The sequence below is a fragment of the Aspergillus piperis genome (genome assembly GCF_003184755.1).
Source record: "Aspergillus piperis CBS 112811 unplaced genomic scaffold BO85scaffold_5, whole genome shotgun sequence".
Lineage (NCBI taxonomy): Eukaryota > Fungi > Ascomycota > Eurotiomycetes > Eurotiales > Aspergillaceae > Aspergillus > Aspergillus piperis.
In genome coordinates, this window is record NW_020291595.1 from 153,891 (window position 1) to 177,224 (window position 23,334).

The window sequence follows — 23,334 nt, forward strand, 5'->3', positions numbered from 1 at the left end:
GTAGAATATAGTGTGGGGTGAGCTACACAATTTCATGATCAGCCAACCACTGCTGGAGAGTATCAATTTGTTCATTGATATCTCATAAATACGCACATCCAATAGGGTTTGCGGTTTGTTGTATCCATGGTTGAGGTCGGGTCCCCACAAATGATGAGATCATAGACTTTGACGGATTGTATATACGGGCCTGGATGAATAGCGGAACATGAAGGCAATCCTTTCTTCATACTCGCATTTTACGACTCATCCACCTTTATATCTTCTCTGTCGTATACCACCTCCCTTATTGAGTCACCCATCATGCATGATTACCTTGGCCATCCTCTGGGGCTAGTGGGGTGGTTTGCCCGGACGATCCAAGCCATCAGCTCGATCATAGTCCTGGGAATTACAGCCTGGGCCGTGAGAGAGGATAATAAGACTCTCAGTGTTATCTTCTCACTTGTCATTGTAAGTAGTCTGTTGTTTTGTTTTTGAAAAGGTCTTATTCTCACCTTGGTACAGGCTACAACGAGTCTGGTTGTCATAGCTGTAGCTGTAGGCATCAGCTGCTTAGCACGTCGTGCCAAGTGGCACATTATCCCACTACTTGTCACCGATGCAATCATATCGTACCTGTAAGTAGTATTCAATTGCTGGAGCTAGGCCGGTTGGTGGTCAGTGCTGATAACTATAGATGGCTCACCTCGTTCATCCTGCTCGCTTTAAACTTCAACCGGAGGACCTGTCGCGTCAACCGCTGGATTGGAGAAGTATCTTGCTCCCGAAGCTATACTGCCGAGGCATTTAGTTTCATTGCATTGTAAGTGACTCGAAAACACCCTGCCGATCTTTATTACTGACTCGTTATAGTTTCACTACTCTCATGGGCCTATTCTTGGAGACCGCCTACATTTACTGGGCGAAGCCCGACAGTGTGCCCCGAACAGAAAAACGGCTACATCAAGAACGGCTTTCCGAAAACCTCAATGCGGCTGGCCTCACCTAAGGGGTGTTTTACAAGTGCCTATCGGCTAATTTTCGTGCTGCCGCTGCTCGACACCACTTCTTCATGAACTCCAACACTAGTATATATGTGTCTTTTGAGACATCATTCACACATTCAATGTCTGCTACACACTGGACTTAATGATCCGGTCAATTTGCTCTCCCTGATATGTTGCCAGCTTCCTCGACTGTTTTGCCACGCTCGCTTCCCATCGCACGCTAGTCGTAACTCGACATTTGCTTTAAGAAGACATCATCTATTTGATCAAAAACAAACCCAATTCATTGCAAAGTAGACACAGACCCGAGTACTTCTAAATACACCCACATTCCACTATGTAGTCCTTGTAGTACCTTGGAAGTCGTCCATCCCCTTAGTTATCCATCCCCACAGCCAATGGCGCTTTACTACTCGGTTGAGTTCCTCCTTCGTTGATGAGTCTCTACCTCGAGATCATTAGTATACTTCAGAACCCAGATCATTCGGACGGGTAAAAGTTTCCTCACCAGAAAAAGTAGGCACAGTGTCCTTGAGCGTCATCAATGCTCAGTTCACAGTATGTGCAACAGTCTTTACATCCTTCCCATGTGCAGCAGTATTCACCCTCCACGCTACAAGAATAGGAACGTTGTTCTAGTGGAATACTTGCTGCAGCAACATAGCCAGCGAAGGCAGAGATTGCCATAAAGAGGGAGAATCTCATATTTAAGGCCTTATAGATTGCACGGCTCGAAACAAGGCACGAGAATACCAGCAAGATGTCCTCGGGGAGTCAATTATAAAATTCAGGATGGTTGGAGATTCGATCTTGATACATCATTGCCCTTCTTTTATACCTTGACATGTTCGTGCAATGGACCAAATCCAACAAAAGCAACGTTGTTCAGCGGTGTGATCAACGTACGTCTGACCCCAAATCCCGAGGGACGGTGATTTGTGCATTACTTCCCAGCCCAATAAGGGATAGTCTTGTAATGATCGGCAATGAGCTGAAAATGAATTGTTCTTACTCACCAGTAGGAAGTAGGTATGTACAGACTAATGCAGTGCATACCCTCAGCCGCATAAGAGACTGAGCTATCCTGGATGGAGATGTAGATCCCAAAAGGAACCACGGCAGACACTGTTGTTCTCTAATCAAAACATCATGCTTATGGCAGTTCAGATCCCGAATCTGAGTCCTATTCCGAGCTATCCGGTCCACGACTGACCCAGCCATGATCACTGGCTTTTCTACTAACAGGGAATCCACCTGGTCTCTACAGACCAGTCAATCCATTAGTACCAATCCGCAAATGAGTGAGGCTAGAGATGGCATCGGGATTGGGCACTCATCATTTGGCCTCATTGTTGGAAAGGACAGACCTGCATAGATCATGGCTAAAAGAAATGCAGATCTCTAATGGTTGCCATCAGATATAATCACACGTTTATTCTCATAACGTTCTGGGTCACTGTCAGAGGGGGTACAGACAGAGCATTCTGTGATGAATTATCTCAAACTAGAATACATTAATACACCCTGCATATCACGCAATTCTTCATCTGATGTCCCCTCTCCGATAGCATGAGTTTCTCCGCTCCCGTCGAATCCAAAGAAATTCTCCCCCTTACCCCACTCCATTGCTTTTTCAGAGTTGCTTTTCCTAAGTTGCTGCGCCCTCTACGCAGCACTGAGTCACTGCGCGGGGTGTGCGCACCACGATATTTGCGGTACCTTTTCAGCAACCTCGATTGTCTCATTGGTTGGTCTGGTAACGGACATCCCCGAAGCTATCGTAACTCTTCGAATGTGCCCTTCAGGTTTATCGATAAACATTACTAGCATCCGCCAAGGACTTTGGTTTGAGCGGGGTTGATTACTAGTTACAGTAATGGCTCTCCGTCCTGCAGTTAGCCAGTGTGGACTCCATGCAACCCTTAGTCAAATTACCCTAGAGATATAGGTCAAGCAGAATTAGTATCTCCTACTCCGTTATCGCAAAGCATGGGATTTGCATAAACTACCATAAGAAAACTAACAAATTCTACTACGTATGGATGTGACATGGATGACCAATACATATCTTGATAGCTCAATAAGATTCTTCATCCAATTGACAGTTGAATAGACCTAGTTTTCAAGCAAACAGCCATAATGAGCAAGGCCTTGCTGGAAGTCAGCTAGCCATCCATACGAAAGAAACCACAATGCAGGCTGGGCTATCATTGAACTAAACAATAAGCAACGCAAGGGTAGATCCTATGAGTTTTCACTTTAAGCCACTTCAACCCCGCACACTTAACCTGTTATCGCAATCACCCCTTCATGTGATAATTGGCTATCCTCAACGATACACGAGGAAGGATCGTCCGGTGCATACCAGGCTCTTCGGGCATCACACACATCCCAGTCAAAAAGCAAACATGTCCATCATCAATGCGGGCATAGACAGCCCTACCAATTTCAAGCGCATATAAGTAACCCCAATGGCCCCATCCATCCTTCTCCTTCATCGAGACTTCGGTAATCTACTCACCCATATCTGCCTACTATTCCTATATTGATCTATATCCATCCCCAAGATGAAGTTCGTCAGTCTTTTTGCATTCACAACTGCCATTGCAATGGTCACTGCGGCTCGCGTTCCGATAGGCGACCGCCAATTCCTCGCTAGATTATATATTCCTCCTCAAGGTGGTGGGTGTTTTTCTCTTTCTCATCTCCAAGATCGTGTTAGCTAACTGGAGTGTAGAGGGCGAGGACTGCCGAGCGCACACTGGCGAGTACTGTTGCACATGGGAGGGTTGACGATCATGCTGCTGGTGGGAGAAATGTGATTTGAGCATCGACGCTGCACAGGGCAAGTGCGTGCCTAATTGGTGAGATATTAGTGGAACTGTAAGTTCTCCATATCGAATCAGTATTACTTCTGTCAAGACTTCAGGTCACGGTCGCTGATGTGTTGGATAGGTGGCTGTTCGAAATGATGGGGGCGGTGTCTCTTGTCAGCTATCAGGGTAGGTGGGTTTGGGTTGTGGTGGTGCTCATCTTTAACTCTACTTGCTGCCATGTATGCAATGAAAGCCAACTCTGCACTGCCAGTATGGCAGAATATACCTCTGTTTCTTGATGGGGCGAAATTCCATCAAAAGATGATATTATTGGTCGGAGCGTGAAACAAGAGCAGCACTATGCCTGTCAAGGGAAAGCGCGGGTAGCTGCCTAAGATAATCTATTCTTGGCACTGCTCGTATATTTCGAAGGAGTGCCAAGCATCCTGTCAGATTCCCAGAACTCGAGATCATGGCCAGGATGTGCTCTTATTTGTCGGTCTTGCAGAGATGAAACTGGTTTATCGTCGGTTATTTATATCCATTGTGTGTCTGCCTGATTCCGAGGCTCTGTTGGATGTCGGGTGAGGTGTATATAGACCTAGATCGTGCCGCAAGTCGACCAGTAGATCAGATATCGAACATTAGAAACTCAATTAAGAATTGAGGTTTGTGACCAGACTCGCTAGCTTGTCGCCATGAGCACAACTACAGCTTCAATCTCTACTACCACCAGTGCTCTGGCATCAACCCAAACATGCACCAATCCCAAACCAGGGAAGAATGGCTACCTTCCTCCAGAGGCTTGTGACAATATCCTCCTCTACGTTCCCTCTCTAGCGGCAGCAGTATTATTCTGCGTTCTATATGGCCTAACCCTCATATGCCACGGGGTACAAGCTTTCCTGTACAAAAAGGTATACATCACCCTTCACAGAAGCCCCAACCACCCCGCGAATTGACTAACGACTACCTACAGCGCTACGCTTGGGTCATCATCATGGGCGCAGCCTGGGAACTAATTGCGTTCATATTCCGCGCCCTCCTCACTCGACAACAAAACAACTCCAACTACGACACCGTCTATACGATCATGTTCCTGCTCGCTCCTCTCTGTACCTCTCCCCTCTTACCTCCCAACTCTACATACCCCACTTACCAACCAACTCGAACAGGGATCAACGCCTTCCTCTACATGACCCTCGGCCGACTCATCTACTTCTTTACCCCAGACCAAGAACTCGCCGGCATCACAGCCCGACGCTACGGCCGACTCTTCGTCTGGCTCGACATCTTCGCCTTCCTAGTGCAACTCGGCGGGGCAGCCATCACCACCCAGACAGATGTACCGACCAGCACAATCATGCTAGGCGTGCATATCTACATGGGTGGTATCGGACTACAAGAACTATTCGTATTGATATTTACCGGCTTGATCATCCATCTCCATCGAAAACTCATCTACCTTGAGCGGGCAGGGATATTGAGTCCGGGCGGTATGGCAGGCATGGGCATTACCACAAGTAGGAATAAGCCTATGCCATGGCGGTGGCTATTCTACGTGATGTACACTGCGTTGGGGATGATTACTGTACGTCTATCCCACATCCACCTTACCGGTTCCAGGGAGGACATCTGTATACTAATGAATATGGTCTGGGAAAACAGATCCGAATCATCTTCCGACTCTGCCAATACGCACAAGGCACGGACCCGAGTAATCCCGTGCTTACGCACGAAGCATACGAATATGTGTTTGATGCGGTGCCGATGTTTATTGCGCTGGTGTTGTTGAACGTGGTTCATCCGGGGCGGGTGTTGCAGGGGCCGGAGTCGGAGTTTCCGAGGGTGAGTCGGGCGGAAAAGAAGAGGGTCAAGATGGAGAAGAAGCAGGCGAAGAGGGAGAGAAAGGAGGCGAAGAGGTTGCAGAAGGAGACGAGGAAGGGATACCAGAGTGGGTGGTGGTGGAACATGGGAAGGGAGAGGGGGAGCGAGACGTTTGAGATTCTTCCTATGCAGGAGGGGGTAGAGGGGAGGGTTTAGTTGGTTCTGAGCATTCTCTGGTGTGTTTTATGTAGAGGTTTAAACTAGACTTTTGGCATGTGGTTATGGTAGCAATAGAATGATTGAGGTATACCAGTATAGTCCTCGTGTCTGAGCTGGTGACAATGTCTTGACTTATTTATCGACATAAGAATATCGAGCGACATAGAGTATGGTGATCAAACGAGGGAGTTTACGTATCAATCATTCTACAATCTATGTACACAATGCAGAATATTCACAGTCTATATCAATCATAATTGTCACCTGAATGTGGTCCACACTCACAGGTACAAAATTCTTTCACAGGTCGAGATCGAAAACATCACAATCCCTACCACTCATACCATCCTCGATCAAGTAGCATAATTCGCCGCCAACACCAAGATATCCTCCAAACTTTCTGCACACTCCAAGCCATACGACATGGACAACCTCTCCAACGTCGGCGAAGTAACCCCCACCGGAGTCTGCGCTTGTGCATTCCTCTCACTCGACCCCCGATCCACAGGCGGCCAACCCTGACTCCCATCTCGTGAAGCCGTCCGACTCCTCTGCCAGCGGCCCTTCTCACAGAAACTCCGAATCACTCCCACCAGATCCAAGTCCCGATCCGCGTTCTGCTCCGGTGACGGTAGATGCTTAGGACTACTCCGGTCGCGCTCTCTCGCTAGCAGCGCCTCGAGAAGATGCACTCCCCGTCGGGCGATCATGTTCGATTCGTTGTGCGAGAGGATCTCCAGGCCGTCATTGATGAGTTGGCGGTGGTAGGTTGTCTCCGGGTCGGAAGTGGTGCGGTGGAAAAGGTCGAGACATAATATTATCTGTTTTTATTAGCCAATGAAGAAGTAGGTGAGGGTGGACAGTAATTGCGTACGCTAGCAGCAACACTAAAGGCCTGGTGGATCCAAAGTACCGGTCCGCCATCATGGATCGCTTCTTTCTGCTCCTTGATGATTGTCCGCGCGGCAGCAACGCACGTACGACGCGTCCTAGCAAACACCGGGTTCGTGAAGCTTAACTCGAGGAACTTCCGATGGATCATGATAATCTTGTGCGATGAGCTGATCGCCAAGCTGCGTCTAGCCCAGAGGACATATCTCGGCCACTCCGGATGTTCCTCGACAGGTACATTCCTCAAGTACAGTGGAAGGCCCTGTGTAGCTAAGCTGCGCAATTTACGATCATGTTCCAAAACCTTCTCGTATCGCGTATACAGGGTATTCGACGCAGCCATGCTATCCTGCAACGACGGCATAAGTGCCGCGACCTGGTAAAAGAACCTCGAGTATCCCGCGACACTTGGGTCATCATCAGGTAGCTTTAGCATGTCCTCCTCGCGGCAGTTCCGCGGGCGGGCAGTATTCAGGCACGTCCGTGGGATAAGATAGCTCTCTGAGAAGGGAATGGAGAACCAGTCTTGGATGCAAAGCTGGCACCAGGCACGACGACCAATTTCGCGATCAATCATGGCCGGCGAGGGTTCTGTTTCACGTTCCGAGCCGAGACGGTGTAGTCCCAGGCCCTGGGCAATACGGGTAGCGGCTGCGAGCAGGACAGAGAGGCTATTAGAGAAGCCGAGGAGATGAGCCGACATGGTTAGTGTTGCAATGGCCTGGACGGCATATAGGGAGTGGACGGCGGTGAAGTCGGCGTGGTGAAGACACGTCGAGACGGCTTTGAACCACCGCTGTGCTAGAGTGGTCTGCTCCCATTCTGAAAAGCCCCATGCCTGAGCAGCCATGCGAGGAGCGCAGGCGAGGGCGCCGGTAAGGACAGAGAAGAGAAGAGCGACCCATTGCAGGTCGACGCGAGGATGGGCGATATGACCATTGGCGAAGCAGAAGAAGTCGTCGAGTTCGTCTTGTAGACGAAGGGAGTGAAAGGAGCCATGGTACCAAAGCACACAGTCGCAATGGTAGGAGACGAGCTGCTGCATGAGCTCACGGTCTGGGAGGAGGAGCTGGAGATACGCCAGAGCGGAGGAAACTTCGGGGTTCCGGTCATCGCCGCTGCCTTCGGCTGTTACGTCGCCAGGGGAATGATGCTCAACACCATCTTTACGGGCTAGCATATCGTGATAGTCCGGGTTCTTCCGTCGGCCCCATGCGAGGAACTCGAGGATGGTGGCGGCGTCCGCCATTTCACGTTCGGGGGTCTCCACCGTGTCGGAGACAGGGGTATTGCTAGCATTGTGGATGATCTCAGATTTGGGTCGAGAATTAGGTTGCAATTGTGGATCAGTCGCCTCTTTCAGGGCAGATTCAAGCTCCTGGACACGAGCTTGTAGTCTCTCCACCTCATCGTCGCTACCTCTAGCACGAGAACAAGTAATACCTCTGTCGGAGTCAGCCGCTGTCAAGAGCAAGTTCGGGGATGCTCACCTCCTCGTGCAATTACGACATGGGACAACTTTGTCACAGCGAATTTTGCGCCGGGTGCACTCCACACAGGCCAGGCGTCGACGGATGGAGCTCATGATGGGGAGAAAGTGGTTTGTTGTTCGGCCGGGCTGGGGTTGGACCAGTCACTGATTGATAAGGCGGGGAAACGGCCGACATCGCAGTTCCCCGCTGATAAGCTCGGCCGAGCTGACTCTCTTAGCTTCATTTCTTATAACTATACTCTCATCAACACCTTCTAGCATGATAGCATCATTGAACTGCATCTAGGTTAAGAAAATGGCAACAAGATACGTCGATCGTCCCATCCCTCGCATCTCGCTGCGCGACTTCGACCAGCGCATCGACGAAATCACCTCAGAACTCGTCAACGCCGCCGAGAACGTGGGCTTCTTCACCCTAATTGACCATGGCATTTCCGTCTCCGAAATTGAGAACATGTTCTCCACTGCACAGCGCTTCTTCTCCCTCCCGGACGACATCAAAGCTACTGTGCCGTGGAATGCCAACAACGTAGGATGGGAGAAGAAAGCCCAGATACGGCCTTCGACGGGCCAGCCTGATACCAAAGAGTCCTACCAGCTGCAGTTTGGCGAAAACATGGCCGACCTGTGGATGAGCGATGCACATCTTCCTGGCTTTAAAAACACATCTCTCGCATTTATGCATCGCGTACAGGAAGTCTCCGAGCGGTTGATGATCTGCTTCGCCCGGGGCCTCGGCTTCCCCGATGACTTCTTCATCAAATGCCACGATGTATCGCGACCGAACGAACAGACCACCATGCGACTGTTACATTACTACGCTCTTCCAGATAAGCCCGACGGGAAGACCTACCACCGGGCTGGAGCACACGCAGACTGGGATTTCTTGACCCTCCTATTTCAGAAGGAAGGCCAGAGCGGGCTGGAAATATGCCCCGGACGGGAAGTGGTCACAGAATTCGGTATCGGGGATGAATGGACACAAGTGGAGGCACATACTGGAGATATAGTGTGTAATATTGGGGACTTGTTGATGTCATGGTCGGACGATCGGTTCAAGTCCACGTTTCATCGGGTCAAGGCACCATCCGAGCCAGGCGATTATTTCGGCGATCGATATAGTATCGCGTACTTCAATCAGCCGTGCAAGGACGCGCTGATCCAGGGGCCGAAGAAGAAGTATCCGCTTGTTACTGGGGAGCAGTTCAATGCGAACGCGATGAAGAGGAATTTTGCGGCGTTGCAGGAGAAGTTGAAGTTGATGGAGCAGGCTGCTTGATTGTGTTCTTTACATACCGAGATAACTACAATTTTTATCGAGCTTTAGTACCTTGTGTGTCATTATTAAACTTGGATAGTATATTTGGTAATTGTACAAACTTGTCCATGATAAATAAGATGGTAATATACTTCAAGGTGACTGCATACTAAGGCAACACCGTATCCGCCTTCTCATCCTCCTTCAACACCAGATTCAGGACCACACCCACGACCGCAGCAATAATAAACGGCGTCTCAACAATCAGGTTAATCCCCTGTTCAAACCCCTGCAAATGCACATTAGGCCCGCTATACGCCAACACGGAACTGAACCAGCTTGGTGAGACAATATCCATCATGCCGATCCCCAGCGACGCAGTAAGAATGAATCTATTGCGTCGATTGAAATCCACCAGACCGAGGACACGCGCACCAGCCACCACGATCGTGCTATACAGAAATACCTGCATTCCTCCGAGCACAGAAGGAGGCATGGATCCAAAGACAGCGCCGAATTTACCAAAGATGCCCATCAGAAGGAGGAATGCAGAGGCACACCATCCTGCTCGTCGGCTCTGTATACATAAGTCAACACTGCGTCGGTAACAGAACATGGATGAATACGTACAGCGCATCCAGTCAACGAAATAACCCCATTATTTCCCGCCTGACTAACCATGGGAAGTCCAGTTCCTAACGCACTGATCAGGCTTCCTAGTCCATCACATAAGATTCCACCCTGAATGCGACTATGAAACTCCCGCCCTTCGATATCCACGCGGGAAATCTCCGCCGTGGCCAGAATGTCCGGCATGCAGCTGACAGCCTCGCAGACAAACATGATAAGAAGTGGGAGAACGAGGGCTCCATCAACGGACAACGGGAAGGTGTGCACCCAGAGAAAGGTGCCCACGGGAGCAGCGTCGATCTCGTCGCGAGACCAGTAGCCTGTTGCGCCGGAAATGGCACAGCCGACTGCTAGGCCTAGGATGACAGAGGCGGATTTCATGAGTGGGGAGCCAACGAATTCGACAAATATGATGGTCGCGAAGACGCTGAAGCCGAGGCCGATTAATTTGGGATCGCCCCTAGAATTATTAGCTTTTCAGATGAAATAGATGGTAAAACATACCATGGCAGCGGCCTTGGAGCATCCACATTAGGACAGAGGGCATAATACCCAGTCCCACCATCACAGTTTGAGCTCCCACCCCAGTTCTCCATCCCACTTGAGATAAGGTATACTCCAACCAGGAGCAGGAGACTTCCCGTGACTACCTTGGGGAAGATGCGGTTCAGCACCTTTGGAGGTACTAGGGACATGAGGATCTGTATCCAGACCGTACACAAACAGGTACCTAGCACGGCACCCCATGCTTCGGGACACGGGAGACGCGATTCATTCTCGTCTGTCGGGCATGAGCCGTTGTTGTACCTGGTGTCTGCGTAGTTCATGGCAACAGCGATGACATCGAATGTGGGACCGACTACGGATAGCAGTCCTGTGCCAATGTATAATGGTGTTTTGAAGAGATGTATCCGTGTTACCTGCAATGCTGTGGCGATGCCGGTAGTGATGAATGCTGCGGAGACGAGGTACTGTGATTGTACGGAATTCAGATAAAAGGCGCCACTTGCGAGGGCCAAAGGAGGAGAAACCACCGAACCGATCATTGTTAGGGCATGTTGCAGGCCCAGGATGATGGTTAGTAAGATTGGAACCTCATCATTGAGGCCATAGAAAGGCGGCTCTGCGCCTTTGTAGCGCTTATTAAGAGGGTAAATATTGGGTGTAATCAGGTACATGTAGTCCTGCAATGCGTTAGTAGAGTCACAGTATGGTAAACAAACACTTACATAGTCGCCGATCCAGCCATCTCTACTAGTCAGATAGTGTTTCCAGTATCCCCACTTCGATGAAGCGTGGAGAACTTCCCCAGTTGAGTGGGACGGGGACTCTTCAGTGGAGATAGGGCTAGACTTGGACTCCATAGCGAATCTAGATGAGAAGAATAGCGATCCCTTCAATTGATCCAGCAGATCTAGCTCATCTTGTATAATTTTCTATATCTCCCCGATAACGGTATATCAGATAACGATAAGCCATGCATGCAGGTATCGACATCGGCAAATGGCTAGCTCCTCGGCCGAGGGCTGCTTATCGTGATCGACAGTGTTGAATGTCTCCACCAGAGCTACAAGAGGTTCCTCCACTCTTCTTCTGTCCGTTCCAACATCATTTACAGTCAAGATGACCTCAACACCTCCCAAAGAAACATTATTTACGCACGCCACAATAATAACCATCAACCCCGACCGTACCATAATCCGCAATGGGTACCTCCTCGTGCGCGACACCCGCATCGCCGCTATCGGGGCATCTCCTGTCCCCGCCGACCTTCTCACTCCAGACATAACCACCATCGACTGCACCGGCAAGATCATCCTCCCAGGCCTAATCAACATCCACGCGCACTTGGTTCAATCCCTTCTCCGCGGACTGGCCGAAGACCTTCCTCTCCACAACTGGCTCTGCGACGCAATCTGGCCCCTCGAGGCATCCTACGCAGACAAAGATGGTTACCATGCTGCGCGGCTCACCATTGCAGAGATGCTCAAGACGGGGACGACATGTTTCTTAGACCCAATGGTGACCTACCGAGCGGGATGGGAGAGTGTCTGTGATGCTGTGGCGGAGATGGGAATTAGGGGGTGCTTGGTAAACATACCTATCCTTTCCACTCCATTATATTTTCAGATCAGTATTAACAAGCCATGATTGTGATAGGGCAAACTGATCAAGTTCCCCGAGACTAACCGCCAACTATCCATTACCGACCCACGCGACCAGGACCTCCTCGCCATGTCTATTCCCGGTCTGCTCTCCGCCCACGAAACCCACCACGGCACACACAACAACCGACTGCACGTATGGGCCGCGGCTGGAACTCCCAGGGGCGCACCAGCTTCACTATATCACGAGCTAGGAGAAACATGTGCATCGCACGGCATCTCACTAACCATGCACTGTGCCGAAGCACCCCGAGACCGAGAAATCTACCATGATGTATACGGGTGCAGCGCGATGGAATTCATCCGGGATACGGAACTCTGCCCTAACCTTCAAGACAAGCAGAGCAAAACTCACAACCTCGTGCTAGCACATATGGTCAATCTGGACCTTGAAACAGATTTACCACTTCTAAGTGCAACGCACACATCGGTAGCGCATAACCCGAGCTCGAATTTGAAACTAGCATCTGGGGTGGCGCCGATACCAGCGATGTTGGGGTATGAGCACGGGATTATTGTGGGGCTAGGGACAGATGGCGCGCCGTGTTCGAACCACTACGACATGTTCCAGGAGATGCATTTAGCTGCGATTCTGCATAAGGGAGTTTGTCGCGATGCGAGGGTGGTCGGGGCGGAGACGGTGCTGGAAATGGCGACGATTAATGGAGCTAAGGCGCTGGGGCTGGAAGATGAGATTGGGAGTTTGGAGGTGGGAAAGAAGGCGGATCTGGTGATCGTGGATCCGTATGGCAAGGGAGGGGTGGGCGCTGCGCCGTGGCATTGGGAGGATGAGGATGGGGCGAGTGTTGTTACGACGGTGGTTCACGGATGTACGGGGAGGGATGTAGATTTGACTATGGTTGATGGGGAGATTTTGGTTCTGGGTGGGAAGTTGGTGTGTGGGCTTGAGGGGGAGATTATTTCGCAGGCGCAGAGGGCTAGTCGGGGAGTTAGGGCGAGGTGTAGGAGCAGGATGGGGTCGGAATCATGATATTTTAGGTGTCTATATTTGCAGTCATATATGAAAAGAGGTTTTTCCTCACTTACGTGGATCATCATTGAAGAAGACCACCTGCACGGTCACATCGTCTCTCACTCGCCGAGAAGCCGGAAAGCTAAAAGCAAGCCGACCAGCTATCATCTCATGATGATTGCCCCCAAGAGAATTGCGCACCAAATGCACAGCAGCATTGTCATCCTGGACTGCTGTCCGTTCCTTCACAAATTGCCAATCCACTTCATCCCAAAACTGGCTGAAATCAAACCGCCCAGGAGACTCCAACCTGCTGCTCTTCTCACCTACCGCTGCTCCCTCCAACCACCTCCCTACCAAATCAACAGCCTGCTGACTAGACATCATATCCCACAGCCCATCGGTCGCCATAATCAGAAACGCCGCCTCTCCATCCCCAATCCTAGTACTAGTAACCACCGGCTCAGCCGTCAGATACGGCGGCGTGCGAACCGGATACCTTGGTGTCAACGGCGCCGGGCCATAGAACCTCTTCTGCACATCATTCTGAAACTCCAACGGCCATTTCCACTGACAATCGCCAAACGCACGCGAGACAGCCAGACCCAATACGCGGCCACCCTTGACCACCTCATCTTCACCAGGATGTTCCGCACGAAGCCTGGCAATCTCATCTTCATTCTTACCGGTCTGATCCACAGACAAAGGGACGGCCTCCCACCCCCCATCTGCTCGTTTCCTCGCCAACACCGCGCGTGAATCACCAGTACATGCAACATACAGCATGCGCGACGCAGGATCATACAACGACAGCAAAGCACACGAGCCTGCATAAGCAGGGGCAAGTCTCTTCACCTTCTCCGCCAACGGCATCTCACTCTCCGACAACTCCATCGCCCCCTTGACAATCGAATCATCAAGACTCACAAACCCATCCATGATCGCCCGATGGACCGCCTCTTCACCCACATCACCTCCAGCGGAACCCAACAACCCCAATCGGTCCCGCACAACCCCCACCAATCTCTCCCTTAACACCTCAGCCATCTGCCCGCCCAAATGCCCATCAAACACTCCCCACGCCATCCACTGCCCCTGACCCTGCCCGTTACTATCATCCTTACTACCCCACGGCGCCGCAAACCTCCCATGCACAAGCCGGTCCTCACAGGGGTCATTAGATCCCACCTGCACACCATCATATCTGCTCACGCAGGGGACATTCCTCACGGGAAAGGAGTACGCATCGCGCGATATCAGCCGCGTTACTTCTTCCTCTGAGAGACCTGTCTCTACCACCGGTTCTTGTGTACGTGGTGGGAGGGGAAGATACGGTGCATCATTAGCTGTATCTGGATTGTCATCGTTGTGGCTAGTAGTAGCAATATTCCTATCACTACTAGTGTTGGTGTTGATGTTAGTGCCGAGCCACCATAATGCAGGCGCGCTAATCGCACTAATTAGCGCGATGGTTCTTATCGTATTTGATGATGATGGTGTGGATGTGGATGTGGATGCGCCTTTAGTCGAGTAGTAGGAATGGGTCCAGTCCCGTGGGACTAATAAGTAGTAGTGTTGGTGGTGACGGATAGGTGATGATGTTGTGGGCACGCGTCGTACTACTTTTAGTAGACGCGTTCGCGCCCCACGCAATGAGGAGGTAAACATGGGCGGCACTAAAGCACTACCGAGAGAGATAATTGGGGGTCTGTGGAGGGAGCAACTAGGGTAGGATCATAAATTAGTACTTTGTGTGGTCTCAGTTGAGGAGTAATGATATACACCACATACCTGCTGGAATTATTTGTCGGTCAATTAACAAATCAGGTAGTTATTATCAGGGGTTACATTGGCTGAGTTGGGGAATTTGAGTGTCGGGGGGACATTCCAGGTATGGTCACGTGCTCTTATGCTTGCTTGGTGGTCTATTCTTAGGTTGTTTGAGGATGGTGAGTACACCGTAGTGGTGTTTGATGATATTATTAGTCTCTGCAAAGCATCAAGTCAAATAGGAATTTGCATACAACATATTACTACGATACTACACCCTTCTATTAGCAGGCCCGTTCACCGCTGCCATTCCTCTCGCTCCCGTAGCCTCAATCCATTACTCTGGTCTTGCAAACAATTTATCCCATCACTCCCAGGGTATCCATCCAGTAAAACAGACACATTACATACACCTCACTGTCTCACTTGCATGTACTTCCGCTGCACATTATGCTGTCGCCTCCTGCGATTTTGTGACGGTCTCGGAGGTCTCTGCGTGGCGGGTTTCAATCTTTGATTCCACATCCACTTGACCGTGCTCCAACTGCTCCACTTGCCGGGTCTTCATCTTGGTCTTCCAGGCCGGTGTTCCAATGTACTTGATACCGTTGGGATCCTCAAACATCGCTTCCGTCTCTTCGAGCGTCTTTCCTGCTGTCTCCGGGAAAAGGAACAACACGTGCAAGAACATCGCAGTGTTGAACACCCCAAACATGATGTAGGTCTTCCAGCGAATGTTCTCAAAGGCCGTCGGTGTAAACAGTCCCAATGCAGTGTTAAACGCCCAGTTACCTGAGGTCGACAAAGCCACTCCCTTACCACGCAACCGGAGCGGATACAACTCAGGGGGATAGGTCCAGGACACAGGCCCCCAGGTAGGCGCATACGACGCGACGAAGAGGTATGTGCAAGCAATCAGACCTTTGGCCGGAGCGCCGTGAAGACGCATCGACTCGGCCGCAACACCGTTGATGCCCCCAGGCACCACAGTACCATGAACCGCCATGATCGCACCGTTGGCATACATCAAGATGGCCATGAGAGCTGCGCCAACCAGCAATGGCATGCGACGCCCCCACTTGTCCATCCAGATTAGAGCCGGGAGGGTCATAAACACATTAATAATGTATTGAATGGAGGAAGCCAGAAGGGTGGAGTCACCGGTGTACCCAGCCATGGAGAAGAGGTAGGTGATGTAGTACACTGTCAAAGTAAACCCGTCATTAGCTCACTGCCCCAATAATGGAATGGACGGGAACAGCAAGACATACTCATCACATTCATGCCGGTCAGCTGAGACCAGATCTGCATGAAAAGACCGATCATCGTACGATTGATCATCCTCGGCTTGAACAAGTCAAGATAAGTGACATCTTTGAACTGACGTTCTAGCTCACACATATCCCGGATATCCTGCAGCTCTAGCGCAACGAAAGGATGACTGAGATCACCTTTGGCGTGGACGAGAGCCAAGACCCGGTGGCAGTCCTCCCAACGATCCTTGCGCGCCAACCAGCGAGGGGACTCGGGCAGAACCAGCATGCCAAGGAAAAGGAAAACAGCCGGCAGCATCTGCAGACCCCAGGGGACCCGCCAAGAAGCAGTGCTGTAGTTGTAAGACTTCTGTCCCCCGATGAAGGAGCAGCCGTACGAGATACTGTCGCCATTAGTTCAGCCCCACGATTGATCCTAACGGGGTTTTCTTACTAAAACATGATGAGGATACCCCATGTAATGGCCCATTGCTGCATGCCTACAAACCGACCGCGCTTGGAAGGTGGCGAAAGTTCACTGATGTAGACGGGGACCTGAGCAGATTCTATGCCCACAGCGAGACCGTTGATGACCCGCCCAACCACGAGCATGCCAATGTTCTGCGACGCACACATAATGGTCGAACCAATCAGCCTGGATGTTGCGGCAGCGTTAGCAACCATCATCACGAGCCTCGGGTCTTGACCTACCAAACGATACAGCCGACCATAATGGATGTCTTGCGTCCAATGCGGTCGGAAAGCGGACCTGAAATCAAGGCACCCAGCCAAGATCCAGCTGCCATGGCGGCCGTGATGCCACCTTGGTTGAGGGATGTGGGACCGGAACAGTCATCATCGTCAGTAAAGGGGGGTCCCTTAGGGCCCTGGTTGAAATAGCATAGATAGGAATTTTCGCTCAGCTGAGCGGACATGGAGGAGATATCAAAGCCAAACAAGCCGCCGCCGACGACGGCGACGCTCGCAATCACGTAGATGTTGCCGATCAACATGATTGCGGCTGTTGATCAACAACGAGGCTTGGCTGCTCCGGGAAAAGAAGGGAAAAGAGAGAGTCGCACCGCTGGGAAGAGTGGTGGTAGCGTAATATATACTAGCGACTCATCCATGCGTCAGCCGCGAGTCATCTCCGGGGGTAAAGAGCGAACCCCGCATCATGGGCGGAAAATTGTCTGGTCAGAGCTGCGTCTAGAGTTGGGAATTGGACCAATCGTGCCACCGGTCAGGAAGGTACCGTTGTATGTGGTCGGGCCACCCATCACCCCAGCCAGCCCATCGGCGTGTCTCGTGGCGGAAGTAACGAATCGATGATTGGAGGGCGAAGTCCTGTGATGATCCGACGAACCTAGCTTAAGACATGAAAGGGATCAAGATCCCCGTCCACGCACGGCTTGAAACCCTCTGTGGGGAGACAGAAAGGTTTAGCGGCAGGTTGGGCTAGTTTGTAAGGACCAACCCTGGAGGAGAGTTGATGGGTGTCAGCAGGGATCGATGGAAGGATTCGCGAGAAAGTATGAGAACCTGAACGGACGAGTGAAAGCCACGGCTTGGTCTCTCCCTGATAGCTCCACTTGGATCACCACTCAAATTCCACTGGAGGAGAATGGGCGTCAGTAAGATACGCCAAGGGTCAGCCACATGGAAGAAGCTTGTTGACGGTGATGTCGGAGGAGGCGCAAGGACCCGAGCAGCGCAGAGGGAGGCCAGACCAAGCGGCAACCTGGCTAAGGTGAAGCTTTTTTTCCATTGTCCCCAACGACCGATGCATGGCGCCCTGGAACCATAGCAGAGATGGATGATGAAAGCTGGAGATGAAGGGGAAACGCGGGCAGAAGCAGGGAATCTCCTATCCTTCCCCGCATCTCGGGGAACCCCAGAAGTTTACCTGCCAACTAGTGCCCATGACGGTAATTTACACTGGCGTCGCCCAAAATTCTGTATGGTCTTGTCACGAGCCGGACTGGTGCCACCTCAACGCCCCTCCCGGATCCGTTGATTTATGAGTTCCTGCAGGAGTTGAGCATCACTACTCCCTCTTCCTATGTATTAGATAGGTACTGTGTTCCCTACTGCGGCTCCTCGCTGGGTTCCTACTTGTAAAGTCGTGCAACCCACATTTCAGGCTGACGTACACGCTGTTCAACAACACAGAACAGGTCTCATGGTGCAGCATCTTAGTAAGTATATGTATGGTCAGGATAGAGAGAGAACCATCTATCCAACATCTCTCCAAAACCCACCCCATCAGCTAAAAAAGTAAGTGTTGACAGTGGTGGCTGGGAAACAGCAACTGCAAACAGCACCACTTTTCATCTATTTCTCTGTCAATGAACAAATGTAACTTGACTATGCTGTGTGAGTTTGTTATTAAATGGACCAGTGTTGAATGTAAGCGCTGTGGATGCCTTTTACCGGTTACTTACATCGCTCCCCGTAACAATACAGCCTTGTTACATCTATGTGTAAGACTGGGGTCGGTCGACAGCTATAGCTCAAGCCCCGGAAATTAGTTCGCGTGCACCGTCTGACACAACCAAAAGAATTAAGATCAGCAAAGATGATACCAATTATGACTCGGACATGACCTGTCCGATGACTAAAAACTGAAAACCCCGTGGCACAGACCTGATGCGTCCAATGCTGAACCCTCGGTGTCTCATTATGCCGTGGGATCCGACCCCAGCTCATCGCATGAGGTAGGATTCATGTCTTGGCATATCACAAGATCGGATTTATCAGCGAATGGCACTTGGTTTTGTTGTGGCTAAATGCCCGATGCTTGGCTAGTCTGCGCAGGAATTGAAGTCGTGATTGCACCACTTGACAGCCAAGCCATATCCTCGCCAGACGTCGAACTCCCTTTTCGGGAAAATTCCCGATGTCATGGCATCTTGCTGCTACCACGTGTTGCGCGCCAGAGGCACATTTACCACGTTGGTCGGAAAGCGCTCCGAAGGCATGTTCCATGTTCATGTCTGATTCGTTCTTGCAATCCAACCAGTTCTGTGCCTGCGAGTTGGCCTGGTTGGGAGGGTGCTGCGTCTTTTGGTGTGATAAGATCGTAAGGCTGGGCGAATGGTCCCCTAACTATAGCTTGATGTCTCCGGCAGACTTAAGGTGTCTTTTGCTGCTTCAGGGGTTATTTCAGGTTGCCTGGAAAGCATAGCACTGCAGTATCGAAAATGGGCACATTTACCTGTATGTATTGTCCTCATCATGAGTCTTCCCCTTCCTAGCGATCAAGTAGATGGTACTTTTAGCTTCGTAGTCTGTGACATGCTATGCTGAGTAGATGTGACCTTTTAGTCTTACCGTACATTGGTACCATACACGGTCACGTTCATAGATCGACATCACGGGACCACGAGAAATACGAACTTCTACTCACCACCTCACCTTCCCCATCATTGAGTCTCGTCGAAGTAAGAATTATCAGATTGATCTATCACAGCGCTTCTATTCGTATGCAAATGAATATCAAACTATATGTACCCAACCATGCTATTTTTGAACAAAAGCATCATCAATTCGTCGACGAAGAATTGGTCCTCTTGGAAGCCGCATCATACAAACCCTGGATATCATCCTTCCACTGGGTCTCGTTCACCCGCTTGACGCGCCGATCGTATGTCATCAATCCATTCACCTCACCCTCAACATCAACCGTTTGGGTCCATACACCAACACTGCAAGCGTACAGGCGGACCTGGTCCTGCAGCTCAGACAGCAGAAGGTGGCTGCGGTAGTTCCAAGCATCCACATCCGTGTCAATCTCATATGTCTCGTTGATGCTGTTGATCGCTTCTTGGTTGTTCCAAAGGCTGTGGCTAATTAGTCTCATTCCTGCAGCTAGAGCCCAACTTGTTAACTTACTGCTCGATCGAGACGTTGTTCCCAAGTCCTCCAAACTCTCCTTGGATGCCAATCCGGTTGGAGTCATACGGGCTGGAGTCGATAGAATAGAACGGAGTGCCGCACTGGGGGTTCGCATAGTGGTGGTTATCCTGAATTGGTTAATCTAGAGTTTCGAGATCACTGCGGGTGTGGCTTACGCTAAAGTCGCCGGCGCCGTGGTCATGCCAGCCAGATGTCGCATCAACCAGTCGAGTGGGGTCAAGCTGCTTCACAATCGACGTCAAGTTGAACTCGGGATAGTAGCTGGTGATCTGGCCCCATCCTTCGTTATAAATCACCTATGCAGACATAAAGGTCAGTCATGAACGGCGCAACTCATTCGAGTGTTACTTACCCAGGCAAAGACACTAGGATAGCTCTTGAGCTGATTAACCAGCACCTCCAGTTGCCTTCCGAATTCATTTTGCTGATCCGCGTCGGGCAATATAGTTACAGACACGCCATTGGCATCAACTGTGGTCTCCAGCGGCCGAAGAGATGGCATATCCTGAATAACCAGGAGACCCATTTCGTCACATGCACGGTACCAGAGCGCTGGCTCAACTTTGATCTGGTACATAATTAGCCCTGCTCGGAATCGCGGAGTTGCTTGACTTACATGCTTGCGAACCATATTGAAGCCCATGTCTTTGAGGAACTTCAAGTCATAGACCATCGCTTCACGGTTTGGGGGAGTGTAAAGCCCATCTGGCCAGTATCCCTGATCAAGGGTACCAAAGATGAAGCTGAAGTTTCCGTTCAACAGAGGCCGGACAACACCATCCACAGTACCCTTCGAGATTGTGCGGAAGCCAGTGTAACTCGAGATCTTATCTTGTCCCAGGGTGACTGTCACGTTGTACAGATTGGGCGAGTCCGGAGACCAAAGCTTGGGATCGGAAACATTGAACAGAAGAGGCTGATCGGATAAGCCGCTGGCAGATCCGACCACGTCGTCGCCATCTAACACAGAGATGTTCACTGCCGTGCCATTGCCCGTGAAACTGTGCACGGTGGCATTGACTACATTGTTCCGTTAATGGCAAAAATCAAGCAGGCAAAAGATGCGAAAAGTACACACCTTGGCCGTGCATGTCAGCGGTAAGATCAAGTTGCGTCACATAGTTTGCCGGGGCAGTTTCGATCCAGACGCTCTGCCAGATACCACTGCAGGGAGTGTAGAAGATATGCGACGGGATTAATCGCTGCTTGCCGATAGGGATGACATAGCCATCGCTATCGGTCGGGTCATGCACGAAAACAAGCCTGTTGCGGTCAGCCTAAAGTTTTCGTACGGTTGATATTCAATTACTAACATTTCGTTAGACGCCGAAGTGTCGACATATTGGGTGATGTCGATGGTGAATTCAAAATAACCACCGCGGTTAAAACCAGCCTGCTTTCCGTTGATAAAAACGGTAGCTTCATAATCTACAGCTCCGAAATTGAGGAGAACGCTCTCTCCACTCCAGGAATTCGGAACTGTGAAGTTGGTCCTGAACCAAGAATAAAGCGTGTTCGTTCCCTGAATACCTGCCTGGAATTAGCAAAGCTTTGACATCTCAAATAAAGAGAGTACTAACCAGATAGTCCACTTTCGAGGCACGAGGGGATCAGGACCTCTTGAGCGAGGTCTTGACCGAAAGGCGGGTATTGGCTGTCATTCAGGCTGGAAGCACTCTGATACTGCCAGATACCGTTCAAGTTCTGCCACTGACTCCTCGCCATCTGTGGACGGGGATACTCGGGCCATGGATTTGTCCCGACATCCTCCGTCCAAGGAGTGTCCAACGGCGGCTGCTTCTGAGCATACTGTGTGGTCGTTCGAGCAGCGTGTTGGTGTACATCACCGACGCTTCTTGCAAGAGAGCAAGTCAGGAAGAAAGAGAGGTAGGCAAGAGTCCCATACATGTTGGCGTCAATGGGGACTACAAATTGTCAAGGTGAACTTCAGAATTTGCAACAGTCGGAAAGACAGGAAGCAAGAATATTTATATTTTCATCCTGCTCACGGCCCACCAACTGCCGGAGGCAAAGACAAATGTATGGAATGCCGGCCAGCATTTTCATCCAAAGTTTGAACAGCGCAATTCTCTGGACGCCGCCATGGCTCGTCGGCCCACAAATGCAGGCATAAGGGCCATGGCAGCCCTATAGACTGTGATGGAGGGGCCGCCGCCCAGAGGTAGGAGGACATGAGAGGACTGTGATCCACCGACGTCCGCTTGGCACATTAGTGGTGCATGAGTGCTCCGTTTGGCGGGAATGGAGATACATCGGCGCTACTGGATTGCCACTTGCCAAATTTGAGCAACGATCGAGGATCAAATCTCCACGTTCACCTCATGACTAAGTTCAGGTACTCAAAAATCTCTCCGGTTCTCTCGGGAAGTCCCAGAGGCAAAACAGATCTTGCATGGGAAAAATGAAAGCCCCTGGCTTCTGACTCAGCATAAGGCCCAATCAGCGCACCGCCCTGGAATGCAACCATTGGAACAACAGAGGATGAAAAGATCGCATTGTTCGGAAAACCAATAGGAACAACGGGCTTCTGAGAATCCAAGATTCGGCACTTTGTGTTCAAACTCTAATCTTTCAATTTCCCCTTTTTCAGAACATGGTCTGGTGCCTGAACCTTGGAACCGGTGGTAGTAATCTACAGCGCCAATACGCATATCTGCCGAGCCCGGCAATGTCACGATGGATGCGACTTCACCTTCATACGAGCCTTATCATACCCAGGGCACATTATTGACCCCGCATATGTTTTGTATGCTGCCTAAGAGCTCGACCCGGCGTTTATCAGCAACAAATCAAGGACAGAGGCATAATGCGGGGTTGCGTCAGCCAAGTCATGGGTCATGCGTTGTAGCGCTTATCGCGCATCGTGATTTGACGGCGGTCGCGCTGCTGTCAGCCCTGCCAAGGGTGTTTTGATATAGTGCCTTTCCTCGGTAGCATGACCAGCACATCCATGGACATGGTGTTTAGACATGAATTGGACGTCTGGGGTGACATTTGTCGCGAGTTCTTTACCACGGAACAGTAGCCTGACATATGTACGTCTATCCTAGATTGATGCTAGTCGCCGTTGGCTCCACTCGGCCGTGATCAGCGGCAGCTGGGTTGACAGAGC

The 23,334-nt window shown here is 50.7% G+C and overlaps 10 protein-coding genes across 10 annotated transcripts; 4 read left to right on the top strand and 6 right to left on the bottom strand.

Moving 5' to 3' along the window:
• Window positions 1-303: 303 nt before the first annotated feature.
• On the top strand, window positions 304-991 carry BO85DRAFT_485955 (MARVEL domain-containing protein; the record flags this gene model as incomplete). Its single annotated transcript, XM_025663356.1, has 4 exons — window positions 304-453; window positions 508-620; window positions 680-805; window positions 856-991. The coding sequence occupies 4 exons, from the start codon at window positions 304-306 to the stop codon at window positions 989-991; spliced, it is 525 nt and encodes a 174-aa protein (XP_025517404.1).
• Window positions 992-1,359: 368 nt separating this feature from the next.
• Window positions 1,360-1,787, bottom strand: BO85DRAFT_243529 (uncharacterized protein). The gene is made up of 2 exons (XM_025654862.1): window positions 1,498-1,787; window positions 1,360-1,433 (listed from the first exon to the last, which is right to left on the bottom strand). Coding segments are annotated over exons 1-2 (198 nt in total). The 5' UTR covers window positions 1,695-1,787; the 3' UTR covers window positions 1,360-1,432.
• Window positions 1,788-4,503: 2,716 nt separating this feature from the next.
• BO85DRAFT_510232 (RTA1 domain-containing protein) lies at window positions 4,504-5,848 on the top strand (the record flags this gene model as incomplete). The annotated part of the gene is made up of 4 exons (XM_025664543.1): window positions 4,504-4,722; window positions 4,785-4,920; window positions 4,981-5,396; window positions 5,474-5,848. 4 exons carry the CDS (start codon window positions 4,504-4,506, stop codon window positions 5,846-5,848), a joined length of 1,146 nt encoding a protein of 381 aa, XP_025517406.1.
• A 172-nt stretch (window positions 5,849-6,020) lies between these two features.
• On the bottom strand, window positions 6,021-8,337 carry BO85DRAFT_416655 (Zn(II)2Cys6 transcription factor). Its single transcript, XM_025657742.1, has 3 exons — window positions 8,233-8,337; window positions 6,726-8,187; window positions 6,021-6,672 (listed from the first exon to the last, which is right to left on the bottom strand). The coding sequence occupies exons 1-3, from the start codon at window positions 8,325-8,327 to the stop codon at window positions 6,205-6,207; spliced, it is 2,025 nt and encodes a 674-aa protein (XP_025517407.1). The 5' UTR covers window positions 8,328-8,337; the 3' UTR covers window positions 6,021-6,204.
• Window positions 8,338-8,479: 142 nt separating this feature from the next.
• On the top strand, window positions 8,480-9,601 carry BO85DRAFT_447387 (leucoanthocyanidin dioxygenase). Its single transcript, XM_025659712.1, has one exon. It carries the CDS (start codon window positions 8,530-8,532, stop codon window positions 9,511-9,513), a length of 984 nt encoding a protein of 327 aa, XP_025517408.1. The 5' UTR covers window positions 8,480-8,529; the 3' UTR covers window positions 9,514-9,601.
• Window positions 9,602-9,661: 60 nt separating this feature from the next.
• On the bottom strand, window positions 9,662-11,486 carry BO85DRAFT_368159 (purine permease; the record flags this gene model as incomplete). Its single annotated transcript, XM_025655853.1, has 4 exons — window positions 9,662-10,069; window positions 10,123-10,582; window positions 10,627-11,306; window positions 11,352-11,486. The coding sequence occupies 4 exons, from the start codon at window positions 11,484-11,486 to the stop codon at window positions 9,662-9,664; spliced, it is 1,683 nt and encodes a 560-aa protein (XP_025517409.1).
• Window positions 11,487-11,745: 259 nt separating this feature from the next.
• BO85DRAFT_510234 (amidohydrolase family protein) lies at window positions 11,746-13,278 on the top strand (the record flags this gene model as incomplete). The annotated part of the gene is made up of 2 exons (XM_025664544.1): window positions 11,746-12,213; window positions 12,283-13,278. 2 exons carry the CDS (start codon window positions 11,746-11,748, stop codon window positions 13,276-13,278), a joined length of 1,464 nt encoding a protein of 487 aa, XP_025517410.1.
• BO85DRAFT_416662 (PP2C family serine/threonine-protein phosphatase) lies at window positions 13,263-15,132 on the bottom strand. Its single transcript, XM_025657743.1, has 2 exons — window positions 15,052-15,132; window positions 13,263-14,983 (listed from the first exon to the last, which is right to left on the bottom strand). The coding sequence occupies exon 2, from the start codon at window positions 14,926-14,928 to the stop codon at window positions 13,327-13,329; it is 1,602 nt and encodes a 533-aa protein (XP_025517411.1). The 5' UTR covers window positions 14,929-14,983; window positions 15,052-15,132; the 3' UTR covers window positions 13,263-13,326.
• A 346-nt stretch (window positions 15,133-15,478) lies between these two features.
• On the bottom strand, window positions 15,479-17,296 carry BO85DRAFT_436460 (sugar porter family MFS transporter; the record flags this gene model as incomplete). Its single annotated transcript, XM_025658575.1, has 4 exons — window positions 15,479-16,233; window positions 16,302-16,687; window positions 16,738-16,938; window positions 16,995-17,296. The coding sequence occupies 4 exons, from the start codon at window positions 17,294-17,296 to the stop codon at window positions 15,479-15,481; spliced, it is 1,644 nt and encodes a 547-aa protein (XP_025517412.1).
• A 2,531-nt stretch (window positions 17,297-19,827) lies between these two features.
• BO85DRAFT_518310 (putative hydrolase) lies at window positions 19,828-22,109 on the bottom strand (the record flags this gene model as incomplete). Its single annotated transcript, XM_025664963.1, has 8 exons — window positions 19,828-20,125; window positions 20,178-20,308; window positions 20,357-20,497; window positions 20,554-20,769; window positions 20,818-21,221; window positions 21,280-21,464; window positions 21,515-21,731; window positions 21,782-22,109. The coding sequence occupies 8 exons, from the start codon at window positions 22,107-22,109 to the stop codon at window positions 19,828-19,830; spliced, it is 1,920 nt and encodes a 639-aa protein (XP_025517413.1).
• Window positions 22,110-23,334: the final 1,225 nt, after the last annotated feature.